Raw genomic sequence first — 20,995 nt, 5'->3', positions numbered from 1 at the left:
ACCTGAGGGAACCTCCATTGATAGTATGACCATGACAGATCTGTAGGTGCTAAGGGAAGAGTGTTCCACAGAGTAGATTTAGAATTACAGTGGCTTATGCAGGGCTCTGAAGTGTTTTGAAGATGGGAGTTTGAAAATATCACTGCACCTACGGGCAAAAACTAAACAGGAGGCTACGGGCAAAAACTAAACAGTAGGCCTTCTGTCCAGAGGAAGTCCAGCCTGGAGTCTAAGTAACACTGTTTATTATTAGTGTGTGTTAGCTTTAACTGAACTGGCAATAATGCCCAAACAATTACATAAGAGTGAAGCAATGTCTCACAGGAGAGTGCAGTGGTCCAGACCAGAAGCCCTGCTCTGATATCTTCAGGGTGTCATGCTTGTTCCACGCCAACCTCCATGCTAAGGCCCTTCTGCTCACAGACAGTGTCATAGAGTCCGCATTTCCCACAGTCAAATAAAGGGAAAGACAAAGCAGGATGATTTTTCATTGGCTGCGATCCAGCCAGTTACGGGACCACAACCAGCTATAAGGAAAGTCTCATTTCTGGGCAGCCAAACCCCAAGAACCTTGCCATCTGTAAGGCCGGAAACAGGTATAGGAGGGTTGCTAGTACTCTGTCTCTCAGAGAACCTGAGCTGCCCAGCTTTGTCCTCAGCCTGACTCCCCATCACTGTGTTCTTACCACAGAGGTCCCATGGCCATCACAGCCAGAAGCCAACACACACGAACTTACGGGACATGTGTCTACCTTGTCCTTCAAAGAATTAAGAGTTCTACAAATATATACACCTATCAAGACAGGTGAAAACCGGGACTTTCTTCAGCAAGAATTAAAGGAGACAGACAAACGCAAACTCAGAGACGTCTCTCCTGGAACTCCTAGAGATCTCTGAGATTCTTGGCCCCTGGGATTTCCTCAGAGACCCCCAGTCTCCTTGTGTCAAGCTGCACTTCTGAGGTGTGTGTCCTCTGCTCAGAAGGCACACAAAACTGCCTTCAGTCTCTGATTAAAGGACCCTGCTGAGGCTACCAAGAAGAGACTTGATACCCTATGAGCTTATACAGGGGGAGGAAGTCCCCTTCAGTCACAGTCATAGGGGAGGGAAGTAAGGGGAAAATGGGAGGGAGGGAGGAATGGGAGAATACAAGGGATGGGATAACCACTGAGATGTAATATGAATAAATCAATAAAATAATAAAAAAGGACCCTGCTGAGTCTTTCCGTCTAAGGAGCCTGGCTGCCTGGCCCTGTTCACTGCAGCTGGTCTGAGCTCTGCATCCTGCACCCTGTACAGGGCAGAGCAAGCTAGCAAATCGGCCTTAAAGAGAGCTCCACACCCACCCAAGGCACTACCACTGTGTGACAGCAAAGACATAACCTAACATATCCTCCACTTTTTCTTATTCCCTACATGTGTTTTGGTCTGCATATTTTGTCTACATATATTTTCCATATGTTCTCAGTATAAAAAAGAAAAGTGTAACCTTTCCTATCCATAATTAACAGTGTCACTTGAGTCTGGCTTGAGAGGGTGAAAAACATGCCTAAAGGAAGCATAAGCCACAATATGGTGGACTCAAAGCCTGGCATGTAGCAAACAGCTTTAAAACATTTTGTTGAACTGTCTTTCCCTTCCTTTCTTCCTTCCTTCCTTCTTTTCATTTTTTCTTTCTTTTGTTCTCTTCTTCTGTCTTATCCCCCTTTTTTGGGGGGGGGGGTTGTTGTTGTTAAGACAGGGTTTCTCTGTGTATCCTTGGCTGTCCTGGAATCACTTTGTAGACCAGGCTGGCCTCGAACTCACAGCGATCCACTAGCCTCTGCCTCCCAAGTGCTGGAATTAAAGGTGTGGGCCACCACGCCCAGCCTGTCTTATCCTTTTAAAAACATCATCCCTTTTATTATAAGTAATGTATGACCTTGCCCTGACCTTGCACAGGTCAAGATACAGTCAAACAATAATAGCTGTAGGTTTTCATGCACCATCCAGGATTCAAATCCAGCCTGAGTTGGGTAAGTGGGGCTGGCTCTTCCATATGGGGTTAGCCAGGAAGATACATTCCATGAATGATCATAAAATGGTGGCATGGCGTCTTCCCACAGAAAGTCTAGAACTACTGGGAAATGGTCCATCAGAATCTTTGGGCTCAGGCATCCTAGATCTTATAGCTTCACTTGGGTTAGTTACTGAAAACAATTAAAAACCATGCACTAGCCTAGTCCTAAGAAGACTGAGCCAGGATGTTCATAGTTTTGCCATAGGTGCAGGCGTGTGTGCGCATGCACACCCACACAGAGGCATGCATGCATCAGTATCTTTTGGTTTTCCTTTGGAGTGTAGGGTTTCTTGTGTTATTTTCAAATTTATTTTTAAAATATTCCCTGTGAGACAGCATCCTGGAGGCAGGGCTCTTGCTACTAGTACTCTGACGATTGTGTTTGCTTTCATTTCCTGCTCACATTCCAGCTAGCCAGAATTCTGGTTCTATTAAAAGCCCGATAATTCTAAGTGATTTCTCCCCTGAGATTATGTTCACTTTCTGTGTTTTTGTTTTGTGTTGTGTTGTTTTAAAGAACAAAATTCCCAATCATTCAACTTTACCAAATTCTACCAATTTAAGACTACTTAAGTTAAAAAAGTGAATGTTGGAAAGTTACACACAAGGGAAACATCTAGCCGGGCTTTTACAACAAAAGTAGAAATGTACCATAGTGGCCCTTTGGTCAGGGTTAGAACATTGACAGTGTGTGCAGAAAACAGCCACCAGAGCTGTCTTCCCACACCATATTTACATCCTGAAGATTGCTCCCCTGCAGACACTGCTCCTACTGAGGTTAGCCAAGCCTGCTCCCTCCTTGTGTAGCTGAGTGTGATAGCCCCACTTCCCTGTTCAACTGTATGTAATAAACACACTATGGGGAGGAGAGTGGTCTGTTCTTCCTCCATTCAAGAACCCAGCCCTCCTGATCCTAGCTTATCTGTGTGCACGCACATGCCCAGCCCACCTGATCCTAGCTTATCTGTGTGCATGCACATGCCCTGTTTTCCTACTTTCATTGCCTCTCGTCAAGGTGCCCAAGCTGTGCAAGGCTGAGGCACATCTCAAGGGAAATGGTCAGTCTTTCCTCTTCACACTTTAAATCACTACACAGTCAACATCTGACTGAGTATTAACAAAACTAGAGAGTTTACAAACAGCATTCGCCTTTAAAAAATACAACGCGTTCCAGTATTTCTCATTGTTAGAGTGAATTCTTACATGCTTTGTTGCAAATTATCTAAAATGGGGACAGTAAAGTTCTCCAAACAAAACTACGTAACACGTCTTTTGACTGCATGTATGTTGGTACATATTTGTGTATGTACAGGTGCTTGCTGGTGTGGAAACAGGAGGTCAACATTACAGGGACTTCTGCTAGTGCTCTGTGATGGCTAATCTTGGTTGTCAACTTCACCACATCTGCAATTAACTAAAACCTAAATAGCTGGGCTTACCTGTGAGATTTTTTTTTTTCTTTTTTTTTTTTTTTTTGGCTTTTTGAGACAGGGTTTCTCTGTATAGCCTTGGCTGTCCTAGACTTGCTTTGTAGACCAAGCTGGTCTTGAACTCACAGCAATCCGCCTGCCTCTGCTTCCCGAGTGCTGGGATTAAAGGCGTGTGCCACCACACCCGGCTTGAGATATTTTTCTTGATTATGTCATTTGTAGTGGGAAGACCCACCCTAAACCTGGGCCACACTTTCTGTTGGCAGCTTAATGTAAAAGGGCTTGAAAGAAGAAGGCTTTTCCTTTTTGCCTGCTAGCCCTCTCTCTCACTGGCAAGTGCAAGTGCTCCTGAGGCAGTCTTTTACTTGTATTAGAAACTTTGGGAGTAGCATATACTGAAGACCAGCTGAAACATCCAACCTCATGGCCTGAACCACTACTGGATTCTTGGACTGTCCACTGGGCCAGAAGGCTGAAGAAGATGCTCCAACATAATAGTTTTGGGTGACTGTTCAGGTAGAAAACTGTCTCTGTCATGTTCTCATTTGGAAAGGTACTAACCTGTATTCCTGGCATACCCAGGTAATCAAGTTTATTCCTTCCCAAGTCTCTGATGAAGGTGAAGACCAGGTAGCTTAGTTTTACAGTGAACCTTAGTTGTTTAGAGGTTAAGATATTTTTAGGTCTAGATAGATGTTTCAAGTTGATAATGACAGGATGTGATGGAGATTGATTTACATTTAAAATTTTAGATGCACCAAGATAGGAAAGATGTTTTCTTCAAGGCTGTCTAATACAAATAGCCAAAACAATAAAAAAAAAACTCCAAAAAATACTGTCAAGGACAAAAAAAAAAAAAAAAAAAAAAAAAAAAAAAAAAAAAAAGAAGAAGAAGACATGGGGCAGGTGAGGGGTAGTAGGAGGAGGAATGATAAAGGAACAGGAAATTCTTAACAAAATGTTGGAGGAATACAGCCAAGACAGTTGTTAAGTGAATGGATACAGGTCATGAGAGCAAGAGAGCTGACATTGACTTGAGTCTCCAGAAGTGATTCTGATGGATAGTGTAAGCCCCTTTGGCACTGTCCATATAAGTGGCTTGGCAGATTAATTCCCATTTTCCTGTAAGATGCACTGACCAATACATAAGCTACCTGACCTATGTGGCCAAGGAAAGCCACTCCACAGTGCTCCTTCATTAGGAGACACCAACTCTTGACCCCATCAAATGAGTGGTTCAGTACCAAGAGTTACTGACTTCTAAAACTCTGTGTTCTATCTTTCCTTTCAATAATCAAGTAGAAGTGAAGTGGAAGTTTCTGGTTTCTCTGAAGATTCAGTTGTGTCACTTGTTTAGTTGAAAACTGTCTTGTGAGGGATCACGTGATGGTTTTCTCGAGGATATCCTGTGAGAGGGCATGTAATGTTTTGCCGGGAGCAGACATGTGAGAGGGCATGTGGTCGTGGAAAGGAGACTAAAATGAACTACAGACAGTGGGACAAACCTTTTGGCATTTCTGTGCCATGCAACACTTGGCGGGTCTCTGCTTCACAGAGAAAAACAATCCAGAGAATTTCTCATGGTGCTCCGGCCGATTCTGCCTGATTCCTGCACGGACTTGGCCTAACTCGGTGGAGCCTTGCAGCTTCTGCTGGATCGTGCCACCTCTCCGGGCTGTATGCTGTTTGGTGTCGGCCACTGCTGGTGTCTTGACATCACAGAATGGAGCGAACCCAAGAAACTACATCTAAACAGGTCCACAGCCCCTTTTTCCTATTTACATCCTGCCTTCCCTCCCTCTGGTTGGTGCATTAGAAGTAAAGCTGAAGTGTTTAAGAACCCTAAAAAAGTAGGTTAAAAAAAAATCTAAGCCTACACAGAAGGACTGGGAAGACAGCTCAGGAGGTAAGAGCACAAGCTTGAAGATGCAAGTTTGAAACCCTGGACTCGGGCACAGCAGTGGCACATGCTTGTATTTCACCACTGTGGCTATGAGACAGGGAGATCATGAGGGCTCTTGGCTAGCCAGTCAAGCTGAAATGCTGACCTTCTGAGTCAGAGACAAACTGGCTTAAAGCAGTAAGAGAGGGGCGATAGTTAAAACACCCAACGTCCTGGCCTTTGTTTGTGTGCATGGGCACACATATCTGCACACTCTTATACACTCACCACACACACACACACACACACACACACTTTCATAGAGTAAATATAATGTAAAATAATGAAACATGAGTTTGAAAACAAAGAATTAAAGGCTTCTATAGGTATTGATAACGGTGACTCGTATAAAAATATTGTTGAATATAAAATAGTTCTAGAAATAGAAGAAAATGACAAAAACACTAAACTGTGCCTCAGACTGCATGCAAATAATTTTTTGCCTGCAAATGAATTTAGAAAGCAACACCCCCAGGGACTCAGGTGTGCAGCTGCTCAAGTTCCTTGTGTAAAATGACACTATTTGCATACCTATGCAACTTTCTCCTGTGTGCTTCAATATTCCGGTCATCTAAAATACCCAAGTTCAATGTAAATAGTATGTATGTATGTATGTATGTATGTATGTATGTATGTATGTATGTTATGTCACATTGTTTGGGAAATATTCATGAAAATTCTTACATATTCAATATAATTTAAACTGAAAAAGCATTTTCCATCCAACATTGCTTGAGTTTGTAGCTATGAGGTATACAAATGCAACAGATCTTTACAAAATGTACTGTCTCTCTTCTCTTTGAATCTTTTCTCTCTGGGTAACCAGGAAACTGTCCATTCAAGTCTCTCTGAAGGTGGCTGTTTTCACTGTACATTATTAACTCTACACTCTTAAGGTGTTCACACTAACACTGCTTGTTCTTAAAAAAAAAAAAAAAATTCAGTTTCTTCATGTTAGTGCATATGGGAGCAAGTTCCTGGGCTTTAATTCCTGACGTGTTTTGTGAAGAATGAACTTCTCTTCAAATCAACCTTTAAAATTAGTAACAAAGCTGGGCAGTGGTGGCACACACCTCTAATTCAGCACTTGGGATCTCTGAGTTTGAGGCCAGCCTGGTCTACAGACAGAGTTACAGGACAGCCAAAGGTACACAGAGAAACCTTGTCTCGAAAAAAAAAAAAATTAGTGCCGGTTGTGGTGGTGCGTGCCAGTAGTATTTGCTGAAGGAAGCAGAGGCAGGAGGATCACCAGCTTGAGGCCAGCCTGGGCTACACATCGTTTTAGTCAGGTGTGGTCGCACATACCTTTAATCCCAGCACTCGGGAGGCAGAAGCAGGTGAGTGCTGTGAGTTCGAGGCCAGCCTGGTCTATAAAGTGAGTCTAGGACAGCCAAGGCTACACAGAGAAACCTTGTCTCGAAAAACCAAAAAACAAACTAACAAAATTAGTAACAGAAAAATACAGCTTTGAAAACTTCAGACCCCAGGCCCAGAGTAGACTTAAGGCTCTAACTTGATCACTAATGGATCTGCTGCTGCATGCAGCTAAGTTCTAACAGTGAGATTTACTGCATGTTAAAGAAGCGTCTGCCCCCATGTTTATCACAGAGTCAGATCCAGCAGTCAGGACTGTGGGATCACTCTATTGCCCATCAGGGTATGCTACAGTCCTGCAAGGCTGCCTAGAGCTTTGCCATTACAGAGCTGGATTGTCACCGCTGTCTGAAAACCTCACACTCAGAAGAGTCACATATTGACTACTAACGGCTGAGTCAGGAGGGAGTAGGCAAGACATTGGTAAAAGAGAACAGAGTTTCAGTTAGAAAAAGTGTTCAAGAGATCTACTGTCCAACACGGTGACTATAGTTAACAGTGGGGCATATACTGGAAGATTATGAGCAATAATTTGTCACAAAAGATGAGATATTAGCTTACACTTTTTAGCTCAATATAGCATGTACACTTCAAAGCACCATAGTGTACAACATAAATAAACAGCTCACTACTTGAGTTGACTTATTTTCAGTCACCTGAGACTTGAGGATGCTGCAGACATGGCCATTAGGCCCCAGAGAGCTCAGGAGGGTTGGAAGCCTCTCAAAGGTTGTTTGATCCCTGCAGTTGACACTACCAGGGCTGCTAAAGAGCACTGCACACGTGATCTGTGCCCAGCTCTAAGAGTAAATAGTATGACAAACAGCGGTTGTACTGGTATTATAATGGAGAGCATTAAATATGAAAACATACAGAGAGCTCTTTGCTTCAGCCCCTCTGCTATAGTAGGGGACCATTTGTCACCTGCTTATGTATACATGCATGTATGTATGTATTATGTATGTGTGTGTATATGTATGATCTATCGCCTCTTCTATCTACCAACCACCTATCAGATGCTCTCTCCTCTCCTCTCTCCTCCTCTTTTCTCTCTTCTCTTCTCTTTTCTCTCTCTCCCTCCCCCTCTCTCCCTCTCTCTCCTCTCTCCCTTCCCCCCTCTCCCTCCCCCCTCTTCCCCTCTTTCTGTCTCCCTTCTCCCTCTCTCCCTCCCCCCTCTCCCTTCCCCCCTCTCCCTCTCCCTCTCTCTCTTTCCTCCTCTTTCTCCCTCCCCCTCTCTCCCTTTCTCTCTTCTCCTTTCTCTCTCTCTCTCTCTCTCTCTCTCTCTCTCTCTCTCTCTCTCTCTCTCTCTCGTCTCCCTATGTTTGTCCTTTATCTTTCTTGATTTCTAATACCCTCCCTGCCTCAATGGGTGGAAACCCTCAGCACCCAGCCTTCCTTCGTTCCTTCCTGTCTGACTTTCTTCTAAGAAACACAAGAAAACTATTGAAAGTATATGAACTTGGATATATTATTCAAATTCACAGTTCTAAATCTTCTGCCTCAGGCTAAACCCATATACTTCTTAGGGACAAAAAAATAAAACCCAAAGCAACTGTACCTGGATCTGTGCACAGTTGTGTATTTAGTCAGTCTACTTGAACCAGAAATTTTGCTCTTTCCTTGGTATTTTATTGAAGGGCTCCAAGCAACACTAATAACACATATGCCAACTTAATTGTGACATGAATGTCATTAATTTACTGAAATTAACATTATGAACACATACGGGAAAATGTTCCTCCAAAGAGGAAGGTGAATATTAACCAAGAGGACAAAACTATCTTCAAGAGATAGATAACAGGAAAAGTTTCAGTTTGGCTTACGGGCACACTGAGGTCAGAGTCCTATGTTTGTGTCTCCGAAGGCCCGAGGTTTTGAATGAGGTGACTCAGGAAGGTATCCAGCCGATTCCTGGACCTGTATGCTATTAGTCCTCCCTTGTTAGCCCAGAGATCCACCCCAGAGGCACCTTTGTTTTCCATGTGATATAGCAACTGTGGCAAATCGAGCCCCGTCTGTGGACTTCGCTCCAAGCATTCTTTCATATCTACGATGCCCCCACCCATGGCCCTCAGAATGGCATGAGCAGCACAGGAGTCCCACTTGTACGTAGTGTCCTCTGAGAAGATGTAAATGTCAGCCAGGCCCTGGACGACACAGAGGCTCTTGTAACCAGCCCCAGCCGCGGGGAAGACGCTACCTCCGCATACGCGCGCTACTGCGGCTTTGATGGTCTCTTTCTCGCTTGTACTGATGACTGCAGAAAAGGGGCGGGAAAACTCCGTGTCCGAGCTTTCAGTCTGGGTTTCATCATCATTCCTTTGAGAGATAGAGAGCTGCAGGGAATGGATGTTGGTCCCCATGTAAGAAAGGCCCCAATAGCACTGTCCCTTCCACCTGCAGGAAACAGGGTTAGATGCTGATTAGCATGTTTGCTTTATAATGATGTGAAAAATGTTCAATGCCTCAAAGCAAAACGAGTTTTAATGCTCCTGAGTCTAGAAATGAACACTGAGTTACTTAATTAATTCTAAAAGTGATGTGTAAGCATGCAGTGGCCTGTGTTATTGAGAGGAGCACTGACATTTTACCTCACTATCATACCCAGCTGTGATAACACTAAAGTACTGCTGAAGTTTCCGACCTCTAAAGAGAGAAGCATCTGAGTCTTATAAGTCCCCCAGAGCCTCCCTAACTCACCTCTTGTCTCTGACTCACTAGCTCTACTTCTGCTTCTAACACCAAGTAAGAAATTATTTTTGGCATCAATAGTAATAGCAACTTTGTCTATCCACTTACCCTCTGTGTCAGGTCCTCTACTTACAGATGAGAGACTAGGCTTGCGGAAAGCAAATTACTTTCTAAGGCCACCTGAATCCTTAAGTGGTAGAGCCTGCATTCAAACCTAGGGGCCCTCCCCTGAATCTGTGGCCCCTTGAAGCTGGCCTTGAAGTCCTCTTGTGCCAGTTTCTGGAGTGCTGGGCTTACAGGTATGGATCTCCAAGCACAGTTTTAATGACATTTTTATTCTGTTTTTTGTTTTGTTTTGTTTTGTTTTTGTTTTTGTTTTTGTTTTTTTGTGAAAGAGGGTTTCTCTGTATAACAGCTCTGGCTGTCCTGGAACTTGCTCTGTAGACCAGGCTGGCCTCGAACTGACAGAAATCCACCTGCCTCTGCCTCCCAAGTGCTGGGGTTGAAGGCATGTGCCACCACTGCCTGGCTTAATGACCTTTTTAAACATTACCAAAATGTATTTGTTCTGAAGAAAACCAGAGTAGAGGAAAAATCCAGAGGTTTAAACTTTTAACTTCTAAAGAGCCAAGGATCCTTATCTGAAGTAAGCCAAAGATTAAAAATAGGCAGACTTCTGTGGCCCTGGAGTCAGCCATTTAGCACAGAGGCTCCAGGTCATTCTCCAGGGTGTGGTGGGGGTCACTGGAAAGGCAGGGGAGAGGGGACTGGAAGGGCAATGACACTGGCAGAACTCCAAAGAAGTTGAAGCCAGTCCAGATGCATCTTTCATTCATTCCACTGGCTACTCTGCACATTTGGCTCTGTCCTTCTACCATAATAGAGACATGCATCTGGCAATATAGTGGTGGCGTCTACTTGGTTCCAATGTATCTGAAGACAGTCCTTAGCATTAATCCGTATGTGTGATTTTGAGTAGATTTTAGAAATAGGAATAGGATTGCTATATCTCAAAGTCAAAGCCACGACTTCTTCAAGACAGTATTACTTTCTTTTAAAGTATCACTGTGAACTTAACCCACATAAAACAATGCCAACTCCATGACTGAAGATAGAAAGCATTTTTATCCAGCCCTGTGGACTCACAGAGGGAATGCCCCACAGCATCCAGTCAGGGAACACCATGTGGAGTGACAGTCCTACTGAGCAAAGCTGAGGTTAGACGGCAAGATGGAAATGCCCATCCTCTTACCTTAGAGTACTTAGGTTTTGAGACACAAAAGGCTGGTTGATGACTCCCATTAGAGGCATGCCTGTCTGTGTGTCATAGACACCAATTAAAATGGTCACACACTGAAGTCCACTGGGGAAAACTCCTTGGTTGGCTTTCACGTCGGCAGAACCTTTAATATACTGATAGGTTGAATCTGAAAACAAAGCAAATGTACAGGCACAGATTGTTTAGGCGGTTACAGTGACTGTATCTAGGAGTTTTGTCCTGTGTAAGTTCCCTTCTAACTTGGCAACCAATCAGCTTTTACCTCTGGGTGCTGCCTGTGCTGAATTACTTGAACACTCATCCTTAGGCTTAAGTGCAGAGGAGGCAGAGACAAGAGGACGCCCATGGTCCACTGGACACCCAGTCTAAGTGAATCAGTGAGTGCTGGGTTAGGTGGAAAAGGAATGAGAAAAATATGACAGCTCTGGCCCTCAAGTGCCCTGTAAACAGGAGCTCATACACACACCCTTAAAAATGCAGTTAAAAGGCAAACATCTCCTGGGGATTTGTCTGTTTTTAGACCAGTTACTAATCAGGGGATTGGAACAACGGTGGGGGGGGGGGATGACGACAATGGGGGGTGGAAAGGCCTCGTCCAGGAATCTGCCAGATGTGGGTTGGCCTATTGTCATAATTGGCCTCTCCAAGTTGCAAGAAAGGAGATAATGCTGCTGCTGCTGGTATCCTTGCTGAGGTGAGAACCTTAGCATGTCTGGACTTCCAGCATGAACTGAAGACTAATGGTTTCCAGGAATTCTCTAGACTCTCAGTGTCATGCAGGAACTACTAGGGCATTCAGAATTGTAGACCAAGCAGCTACTGGCCTTCCCACTGTGCAACAGCCATTGCTGCTTTGAAATAAATCTGCTTTGTAGCATCTATTCATTTATTGGTCCTTTCCATTCCATGAACTAGCACACAGTAAAATGTGTGTCTGGCTAATGACCCAGAGAGCCAGATAAACATCTCCTCAGAGTGGAACTAAGATACAAGAGATCGCTGTCCCTCAGAATTGGAGCAAATGTCAATTTACCCTTACATGACCAGAGATTCCCAGTGTTCACATACATTAGCTGAATGATATGCAGCCATCTGATGTGACACTGTGCTGTGTTAATGCGCCTGCAGGATAGGGTGGTGTCGCAGTTGTCTGGCTCAGCATAATGAGGGCTTCCTATTGTGTTAAGCGGAATTTACCACAGAGATGGGATAGTGAGGAGACTTTAGTCTTAGGACTTTGTATTGATAGCGCTGTTGAGGAAAGGGGCTACATTAAAAAAATAATGCATTATAATTGCAATCCTACCACAAAAAGGACAAAAATTTAGTAAGCTTTCTACCAGCTTGCAAGTTGCCCAAGACACATTCAGTTGTTTGCTTGACCATGGTTTTGACTATTGCCTGACTGAATGAGTGGCCAATGATTTAAAGTTAGGGACTCTCCCTTAAAAACACTGATTGGGTTTAGTATTTTAAAATTTGAAGATCTAGCCTGTACTCACTCATACATGGCAGGAATGCTCGGAGCTGAGCTTTCTCTAATGGATGTCCCTTCACGTTCTTACTGATTTACCAGTGTGAAGTCATTTAAATATTAGTGAGTTCACATTGTGTGTATGTGTGTGTCTCACAATCATCTGTAACTCCAGTCCCAGGGTATCTGATACCCTCTTCTGGCGTCCACAGGCCCTGCACACACATAGTGTGTGAGGGTTTTACCCACCCCCATATACACAAAAAATAAATAAGGAAAGAAAAATGATTAAAAAATAGCTTCCCTGAAAATGACAAGACCATTGCACTTAGAAACTCATAGCGGTGGGGTTACTGATGATCAAGTTAGGCCAACACTCAGCGCAGATGGGGGAGGGAGGGGCTCATGAGGAGCTGTTGGCAGTTGATGGCTGCTAAGGGGGGGGAATTCCTCTCTTTTCTTTAAGGGGGTAGCCATTTGTGTGGGTGTAGGCTGCTATGTTCCAGTGGATAGCTTTCACTCAGGTGCCAACTAGTCGGACAGCACTAATTAGACTTAGTGAGTTTCTAAAACAGAACTTAAAAAAAAAACATTAAATTAGGAAGGGAACATATTAGGGAGGCCTGAGACAAATGGGGTATAAGCTTAATTCACTGTACACATTTATGAAGTTCTCAATAATTTTTTAAAAAACTTTCAGGAGATCTAGAGTTCTGACAGTTTCTATTCCTCCGAGCTGTGCTGAGCCCTGAGACACACTGTGAGTAAGAACAAATGAGAAACATACCTAGAGCAGCCAGTCCTGCACTCACCTATGGGATCCACCCAAATCCCAAGAATGTCGGGTGGGATCCTGATCTCCAGGGACTCCAGAGTGGGGTCAGTCAGGTCCACGTCCTCGTGAACCACCTTAGCCAATGCCTCAGATGCCGGCACGTTGCCATTGAGGACTCTGCTGAGGAGTTCTGCTGTTTCCTCTTCCGTGGACTGCAGTTCTACCGTGATCTTTTCCCCTAGAACATGGACAAAATGGGGCCAGTGCTTCTTGAGAGTTCAGGGGAACAGACAGCAGGGGGCAGAGGGGAAGGGAGAGGAATGCCAATTTACTCTTGCATGACCAGAGGTTCGTGGGGAATTCCTAGTATGTTCATATACATTAGCTGAATGCCATGCAGTTATCTGATATAATACTGTGCTGTGTTCCTGTGCCTGCAGGGTAGGGAGGTCACACAGTTGTCTTGCTGTGCTGAGATAAGCTCTGAAGCCAGGTGGGGGACAGCAATGGGACTGAAACCCTGGCAGCTGCCAGGATCCCGCGCAGCACATTACAAGGCTGTGGGTGCTGGGGGTTCCATGCCCTCCATCTCAGTGGAGAGCTTAGGTCTCAGGACTCATCCTGCTCCCCAGGAAAAAAAAAATTATCTACACAGGCAAAGTTTTGCATTATATTGAAGGGGCCCCACAATCCAAATGAAATTCTCCAGACTTTGATAATTAGTCTGTTACTTAGTTTTTGTCCACTTTTCATGTGCTTGGGCTGCTCAGTCCATGTCGGAACGTTACTGGGAAAAGATGTAGATTTTATCCACCTGTGGAAGTACTTCTACTTCTGTAATACTGCTTTTAGCAAAATATTGTTAATATTCAGTAATGTCTGTTGTGGCTGATCTGGAGGTGCTATGTATTTAAGTGTTAATTGCTGGGTCCCCAAGATCTGACCACACCCTAGAGGAGCACCTTCACATGTACCCCAGGTGATGCTGTGTGACTTTGCCTCCCAAGTTACCCTCGACTGACTAAATAAAGTGGCCTACAGCGTGGGCTGGGCAGGACAGAGGTAGGTGGCATGAAGGTGAGCAGGCTTTGGGGGTCACAGAAAGACAGGGGACAGTAGTGCAGGAGAGGAGGGAGGAAAAGCAAGCAGCAGGTTGCCATGGGGCAGGTGAACCGGGAGCACGTGGCCGGCAGGAGCTTGCTCTGAGGACTGGCATGCCGGAGAGAAGCGATGCGAATGGAAAACAAGTGCAGCATTTATGGGGGTCTTGGCTGGAGAGTAGACAAGACAGCTTAGAGAATGAGGATCTGCCAAGCCCCAGTGCGCTAAGGCTTACTAAAAAATCCAACAGATCTTAGCCATTCTGATGGGTGTTAGATGGACTCTCAGAGCTGTTTTGATTTGCATTTGGAATGGGAGGATACAAGGGATGGGATAACAATTGAGATGTAATATGATGTAATATTAATAAAATATATTTTAAAAAACAACAACAAAAAAATCCAACAGATACATAGCGGGTCGTGGTGGCACACGCCTTTAATCCCAGTATTCAGGATGCAGAGGCAAGTGGATCTCTGTGAGTTTGAGGCCAGCCTGGTCTACAAAGGACAGCCAACACTACACAGAGAAATCTTGTCTTGGAGGGGGGAGAAAAAAATCCCAACAGGCTTCTGTGTCTTTTATTTATATAATAGGAAGTTAAGGAATAACTACCACTGAATTAACACTCAGCATTAATCAATAGTAATAAAAGAATTCATTTGTTTTACATAGGTATTAATAATATGTATTATTAACCTAATAACTGTTACTACTCTTTTTACAAGTATCAGGTTAGACATAGTAATCTTTGAATGCAATAAAACTTAGTGGGCCAAATAACACACAACATTCTCCTCCGTGGAAGCAACCAGAAGCTGGATGCCTCCCCAACAGAAACAGAGAGAAGAGGCCCTGCGTTTCTGTCTCCTGCGACATGCATCTTAGGCCCCTGGTGAGCCTGGCTGCCAGCTTCCAAGACAAGAGAAAGAAGAGGTTGGGAAAATAGGCAAAGTTAGCTGGACATGGTGGTGCATACCTAAAACCCCAGCACTTGGAGGTGGATGCCAGATGATTGGGACTTTAGGTCCAGCCTTGGCTTCATGGCAAGTGGAGGGCCAGTGTGGGCCACAATAGACCATGTCTCAACACCAGGAAAAGGCACAGCAGAGTAATAGTAAAAAGTGACAGCTGAGCTGAGTATGGTGGGACACTCCTATAATTTCAACACTTAGAAGAAAGCTTGAGTTCAAGGGAGCCTGGGCTACCTATTGAGACCTTCTCAAGAAAAAGAAAGTGGTGATGGTGATGGGTGGGGGTTTGCAGATCCATGCCCCAAATACCCCAGCAGTTCCAACCAGCAGCACTAGGGAGCTCACTGTAAACCCTTAAGCACCACCTGGTTGTACTGAATTTTAAGAAAAGTCTGAGTTCTGATAGGATCAGCTCGGCTCAGGGCCCAGTGGGAATGAATCTATCACAGTCACGACTCTGAGAGTTTTGCTTGGTTTGGGTGTACTGGGGATTCAGCCCAGGCTCTCCAGGAATGCTGTTCTGCCAAAGAGTTGCCTCTCTAGCCCACAGCAATGACTCTTGTAGGGGACAGGCTATATAGCCAATGTTCAGCCATCTTTTCAGAACCTAGGTTCCTATTTCTCCAGAAGTCTGCCATTTACCAGACACCAGCTGACCCCAGCGGTTAGAGTAAAGGTAAAATTTAGACGGAGGCACCCTGTTGTAGTTTAACAGTTAGATTAGATAAAGATAGCAAAATATTCGGTGTGGCAGGATGTTGTAACCTGCTTGGAATTTCTTGCATCTTGAGATAGCCTACAGCTGGGTTGCCATAGCAATATGCTTCCCTGCCCTCTGCCTTATAAAAACTCTGTGAAATTTTTCAATAAACGGGGTTTGATCAGAATCCAGACTTGCCCTCTTCTTTGTGTCGTGTGTTCTGTCCCTATACAGGAAAATTTTCCTCCCGAGTGTTAGTCGAACCCCGGCGGGCTGGGGCAGACTCTGACACCAAGTAGCTGTCACTGACATGTACTTGCATTTGAGTTATGTTAGGCTATTAAAGAGTTGGGGGTTGACTGGCACTCACTGCGTGGTACTTCCTACCTCTAAAACTCGTGGGCCATTCAAATGAGTAAATCATGGCTCCTGTGCTTAGGCTTGGCCCATTGTCTCCATGACACTTAGAGGAAGTCCAAACTCACTGTAGTCCCAGCAAGCACCACAGCCTTCCCTGCCTCTCCCTGATTTTCTGTCCTTTTGCCAACAAAAAAATGAATGTGAAATACTTTTTGCCTCTTTAGTTCTAGACAAAAGGAGCATTTAACTGTTTATGAAATAGTCAAATGTAGGATTGTAAATTAGAATGTATTGTGAGTTAATCATAATAGTTATTTCTAACTTTCAGAAGTTTAAATAAGATTGTCTTCTTTCTGAGAGTCATAGAAACGCATATAAAAACTTGGTACAAGACAGGTGGATGGTACATTCCTGTACTCTCAGCTGCTCTGGGAGTGAGAACATCACATGAGCTAAGAGTTTGAGACCATCCTGGGCAACATAGCAAGGTATCATATCAAACAGAACAATCGAAAAATAAAGTTAAAAACTTGTACAAAATAGAACCTTCTAGTTAATCCAAGTACCTTTACAGATGGTCAAAGATGAACTTAAGGGTGACTAGAGCTACACCATGCATGACTTCAGGACTGAGGTATCTGCTACCCTCTTACCCAAGAGCTGTAGAGTCAAGGTGTCCCCAGAGGGCTTTAAATTCCCACCCAGACGCTGCTCAGTGATGTTGATGAGCATCTTCCTGAGGCATCAGTGTCTACATTAGACTGTCAAAAGGCTGTAGAATTTTCCCAAAGCCTAGGTCACACTTAGTAAAATGCTACAGATTTAAATTTAGAATGATGCACGGACTGCTGAATTATTCCAAGAAACCACCTCACCTCTCTCTGTCTTAAATGTCATGATATTCTGAGGTAGAGCCTAAATAAAACTTAACCATATTATAATGTTTGTTCCATAAAGCTTCCTAGCATTCATTTATTTTATGTTCTGAGTTAGAGATTAGAATAATAATTAAGTGACAAAGCACATAAGTTTCATCTACTTACCCAAATCATTTGTAAACTCATTGGATTCTTCTCCATAAATTTTGTTCCCCAAGCCTGGAAACTGAAGGAGTCAGAATTTGACAAAAAGAAAAAAAACAAAAACAAAAACAAAAAAACAAAAACCAAGCGAACAAACACCCATACACCAAAAAAACCAAAACAGCCACAAAAGCACTTCATGATCAGTTCTGAAGAGAGTTCCATGAGCACAGACAGAATTGAAACAAACAGAAAACCCTTCATGGTAGAATTCAGCTTGAGCATGGTAAGTCGACTTGGTTCCATACTTAGCTCCTTTGTCAGTCTAGAAAGCCTATGTACTCCACACCGAGGTCTGGCTTCCTTATGTCCTTTCAGCTTTCTGCTGGAGAGCCACAGGCCTGGAGACATGTATTAACCCTGCTCCTATACACCACCCTGTTAAATCTCACATTATTGTCCAAGTCCCTAAAGTAATTTTTATGTATGTACATATTTTATGTATATGGGTACTTTGTCTGCATGTATTGCTGCACACCAGAAGAGGGCATCTGAGCCCATCACAGATGGTTATGAGCTGCTGGAATGCAACTCAGGTTCTCTGGAAGAACAGCCAGTGCTCTGCTTTTGACCACCCCAGGCCCTAAAATAAAACATCCTAAGCATGGAGAGACAAGACTAAAAAGCAGTCTCAGATGTTATTTCTATCTTCAGGCACAGCTCTGCCCCTGTCAGGTATGACATTAAGCTTTCCGGAAAATTCTATAGTGATCTATAAGGAAATACTATAGTGCACTGTGACTTACACACCAATACAGAGTGAATAAGGAATCAAGTAAGACTTTTCTCTCATCTCCATATCAGTGTTTGGATAAACAGATTTCACACCTGACACTCAGATGTTTTTCCTCAAAATGCTGCCGATGCAGATATTCCTCATGTTTTTGTGAAGGAATTGCTTCACATACTTAAACTTGCCCATTCCTAGATGGTCGGCCACCATAATGGCCACACCACCTGCTGTTCTTTCTTCCTCTTTTGCAAAACAGAACAGACCTACAAGGGCTGGCAATCTGCCAGTTTACCAGGACCACACCTACTTACAGAGCTGTTTAGAGGAATGCAGAGAGGGGCTGAAATAAAAACATCTAACATAGTTCACATGGAAAGTATTTATTTCACAAATTCTGCCATTACTTGATGAACAATTGCCTGGGCTTGTTCTGATGTTCGGGGGCACATAATAGCCCATAAAAGTACTGTTGGCACATATCCAATCGAGTTGTTCAACCAGCCCTTGTATCCAAGTGCCTCCATCAGAAACAACAGAAAACAGGCTTCCTTCATTCAGCTCACCAAAGCCAGGAAAGGGCATGAAAAAATATATAGTTTTCATGCAATTTACTTATTCTTTTCTCGCGCCTGGAAGAGGATTTTTACTAAATTCTAAAGTAGTCCTTGGATTTAAATTCACTAAAATAGTGAAATGTTTTAAATTATTTCCATTCATAAAGCTCCATCCCCCCAAATTTCAAGAAGGAGAAGGGGAAGGAATCAATAAAAGGCTGCTGAATCCACAAGGACACAGAGCAGGAGCCATTTCTTATGTTCAAGCACTCAAGGTGTCAAGCTGTGTAACTTCAGGCAACTTGTCCCAGCTCTCTGTGACATGTTCATCACAGCGGAGTAACAGCGCTTACCATACAGAATTGCTTAAAGCTCGGCACACTAAGCACTTCTATGTGCCTGCTGACGTTCCGATTACTGCTTCAGAATACTGGCTTTTTCTAGTCATTTCCACACACGCAACCGCAATCACTCTTCGCCGTGATTTTATTTTTATAGCAGAATAAAGGGAGGACTTCACCCGAATCCAAGGCAAAACAGTACATAAATGGCTGGGTTGGTAAGCAAGACACTGGTCACCGCTCTGAAATAAGAGCGACAGATCATGGACGCAGAGAAGCCTCAGTGGCCCTCAGCAGCACCTGCCTTAGTTATGCTCTGTTGTGGAGAACTCAGAGAACGTGCATGATTTATTAACAAGAAACCTGACATTAAGTAAAAAGGCCGAGATAGTGTGTGCTCCTGTCAGGATTCTGACTGCTCATCAAAGATTTCCTGAAATACGGTAATAAAAAGAAAGGAGAGCTGAAAGATGTTTGAACCTAAGAGACTGTAAGGTTAGTGAGAGGCTTCTTGCTGTCTACTCTGAGGCACACAGAGCCAAGCCTCTCACAGCCATCACAGTGGCCCTGACCTCTTACCTTGCTCTCCATGTTCTGTTTTATAACTTCCTGCACCAGCACATCCGCCAGGGTCTTGAAATCTGCAGCAAACTTCTTGTTCTTCTCGGCATCTTTCTTCTCCTGGATAAGCAGCTGGAAGAGGGCCTCCTGCTGCCGGCAGGCCCTGGCGATGTTTGCAGCCTTCTCTGAGACACGGAGCAGTTCCTGGAGGATGTCTGACATTTCTAGTGCCTGCCGCTCAGTCTCCCCCACCCTCCAGCGGCTCTCAGCTGCAAAAGCACAAGAATGTGAAAGAGAAAGCAGCTCAGAGATCGATGACGTCATGGCGCCTCTCCCACGAACACCCAGCTGGCAGCAACCTGCTGGTTAGCTGCATCACATTTTCAGCATGCAAGACTGAAGTTACAATCCAAACATTGAGCCTTATTTCTCAAAATCTTGTAAAACAATTACACCCTCGGAAAAAAAATTATCACTCAAAGAACTGAATTTTCAGTAAAAGAAAAAAAAAATCTTTCAATGACAATCTATGTTACAGAGCCCCAGTGAGAGAGAGTAGCACAGCGTCAGAGGGAAGTCAGATTCTTGCAGTGGCCTTCCTCATAACACAGCCTTATGAAGATTGAAGTACCACTCTTCTGGGACAAGGCAGGGCGGGTGACATGCATGCTGCTGGCTCCATGCGTTAAGTGGCAGAGCAGCAAGCATTGTGTCCTCAGAACTCCGAGGCCACTCTTGGGCTAGCACTGTAAAGCATCTCACAGCCCACGTCATAAAAACATTCCAGTGACATATGCCATCTGCCATCGAGTTGCAGCCTACACAACAAAGTGAGGGGAAATTTGCACCTTCCTGGGACTTGAGAAGTTCTGGCTTCTAAGAACCATGTAGTGAGCCTACATCTTTCCTTCTGTTCTTCTTCCACTGTATGTAGCCCTGGCTTTCCTGGAACTCACTCTCTAGCTGGCCTGCCTTGCCTCCCACATGCTAGGATTAAAGGTGTGGGTTGCCATGGCGGACTGCCCATCTACTGGGCCTGTAGTTAAAGGCTTCCCCAGCACTCATCTTGTTGAAAACGTGAAACATTGCATTTCCATCATGAGAGAACTGTTGTGCGGTTGCCCTGCCCTGTGTTCCGGCTCAGGATCTGAAGCATGGGTGGGCTGAGTAACTTCTAAAGGGTTATACAAGACTAAAAGGTGGAACTCGGCATTGCTCACATACAACACTAGGGTTCTGCACGATCACAGCAGTTTCCTCCATTAATAGAAGCTTCATGCTGAGAATTCCCTCAGCTATGAAAATGCTGGTGCAGGGGCATGCTGATTGTCTTAAGTTTGCTCAATACAATGTTTTTAATGGTCGACTTCCTGAGAAAATATGTTCCTCCACAGAGATAAAGGAAAAGTGAATAAAACAAGGAGACATCCCTTCTCGCTACTGTATGTGCTGTCCTGTCAGGGGTCATCTCTGGAGGTCGGCGATAGGACAGGTACTAACTCTGTGACACTGAACTTGGAGACACACAGGTTTCTAAGGAGCAGCTGACATAATTGTACCAAGTC

General features: G+C 44.2%; 1 protein-coding gene across 2 annotated transcripts; it reads right to left on the bottom strand.

Annotated features, from left to right (window-relative positions):
• Window positions 1-8,602: 8,602 nt before the first annotated feature.
• Window positions 8,603-19,729, bottom strand: Inpp1 (inositol polyphosphate-1-phosphatase). 2 transcript variants are annotated; one of them, XM_051153786.1, is made up of 5 exons: window positions 19,449-19,728; window positions 17,203-17,263; window positions 13,062-13,262; window positions 10,749-10,923; window positions 8,603-9,202 (listed from the first exon to the last, which is right to left on the bottom strand). In XM_051153786.1, exons 1-5 carry the CDS (start codon window positions 19,650-19,652, stop codon window positions 8,650-8,652), a joined length of 1,194 nt encoding a protein of 397 aa, XP_051009743.1. In that variant the 5' UTR covers window positions 19,653-19,728; the 3' UTR covers window positions 8,603-8,649. The 2 variants fall into 2 exon arrangements, with proteins under 2 accessions (XP_051009743.1, XP_051009744.1); XM_051153787.1 differs by lacking the exon at window positions 13,062-13,262 and having other exon boundaries at window positions 19,449-19,729.
• Window positions 19,730-20,995: the final 1,266 nt, after the last annotated feature.

Source organism: Acomys russatus, chromosome 12, assembly GCF_903995435.1.
Source record: "Acomys russatus chromosome 12, mAcoRus1.1, whole genome shotgun sequence".
NCBI classification, from domain to species: domain Eukaryota; kingdom Metazoa; phylum Chordata; class Mammalia; order Rodentia; family Muridae; genus Acomys; species Acomys russatus.
The sequence above is the reverse complement of the archived record's forward strand: the minus strand, read 5'-3'. Positions and strand labels throughout refer to the sequence as shown.

Excerpts from the sequence above, each read along its gene's own strand:
- Inpp1 (XM_051153786.1), bottom strand. The coding sequence starts at position 19,652 with ATGTCAGACATCCTCCAGGAACTGCTCCGTGTCTCAGAGAAGGCTGCA. Across the intron at positions 17,264-19,448 it reads AACAGAACATGGAGAGCAAG|TTTCCAGGCTTGGGGAACAA; the intron begins GTAAGAGGTCAG and ends TGACTCCTTCAG. Across the intron at positions 9,203-10,748 it reads CAAAACCTAAGTACTCTAAG|GTGGAAGGGACAGTGCTATT; the intron begins GTAAGAGGATGG and ends TGTTTCCTGCAG.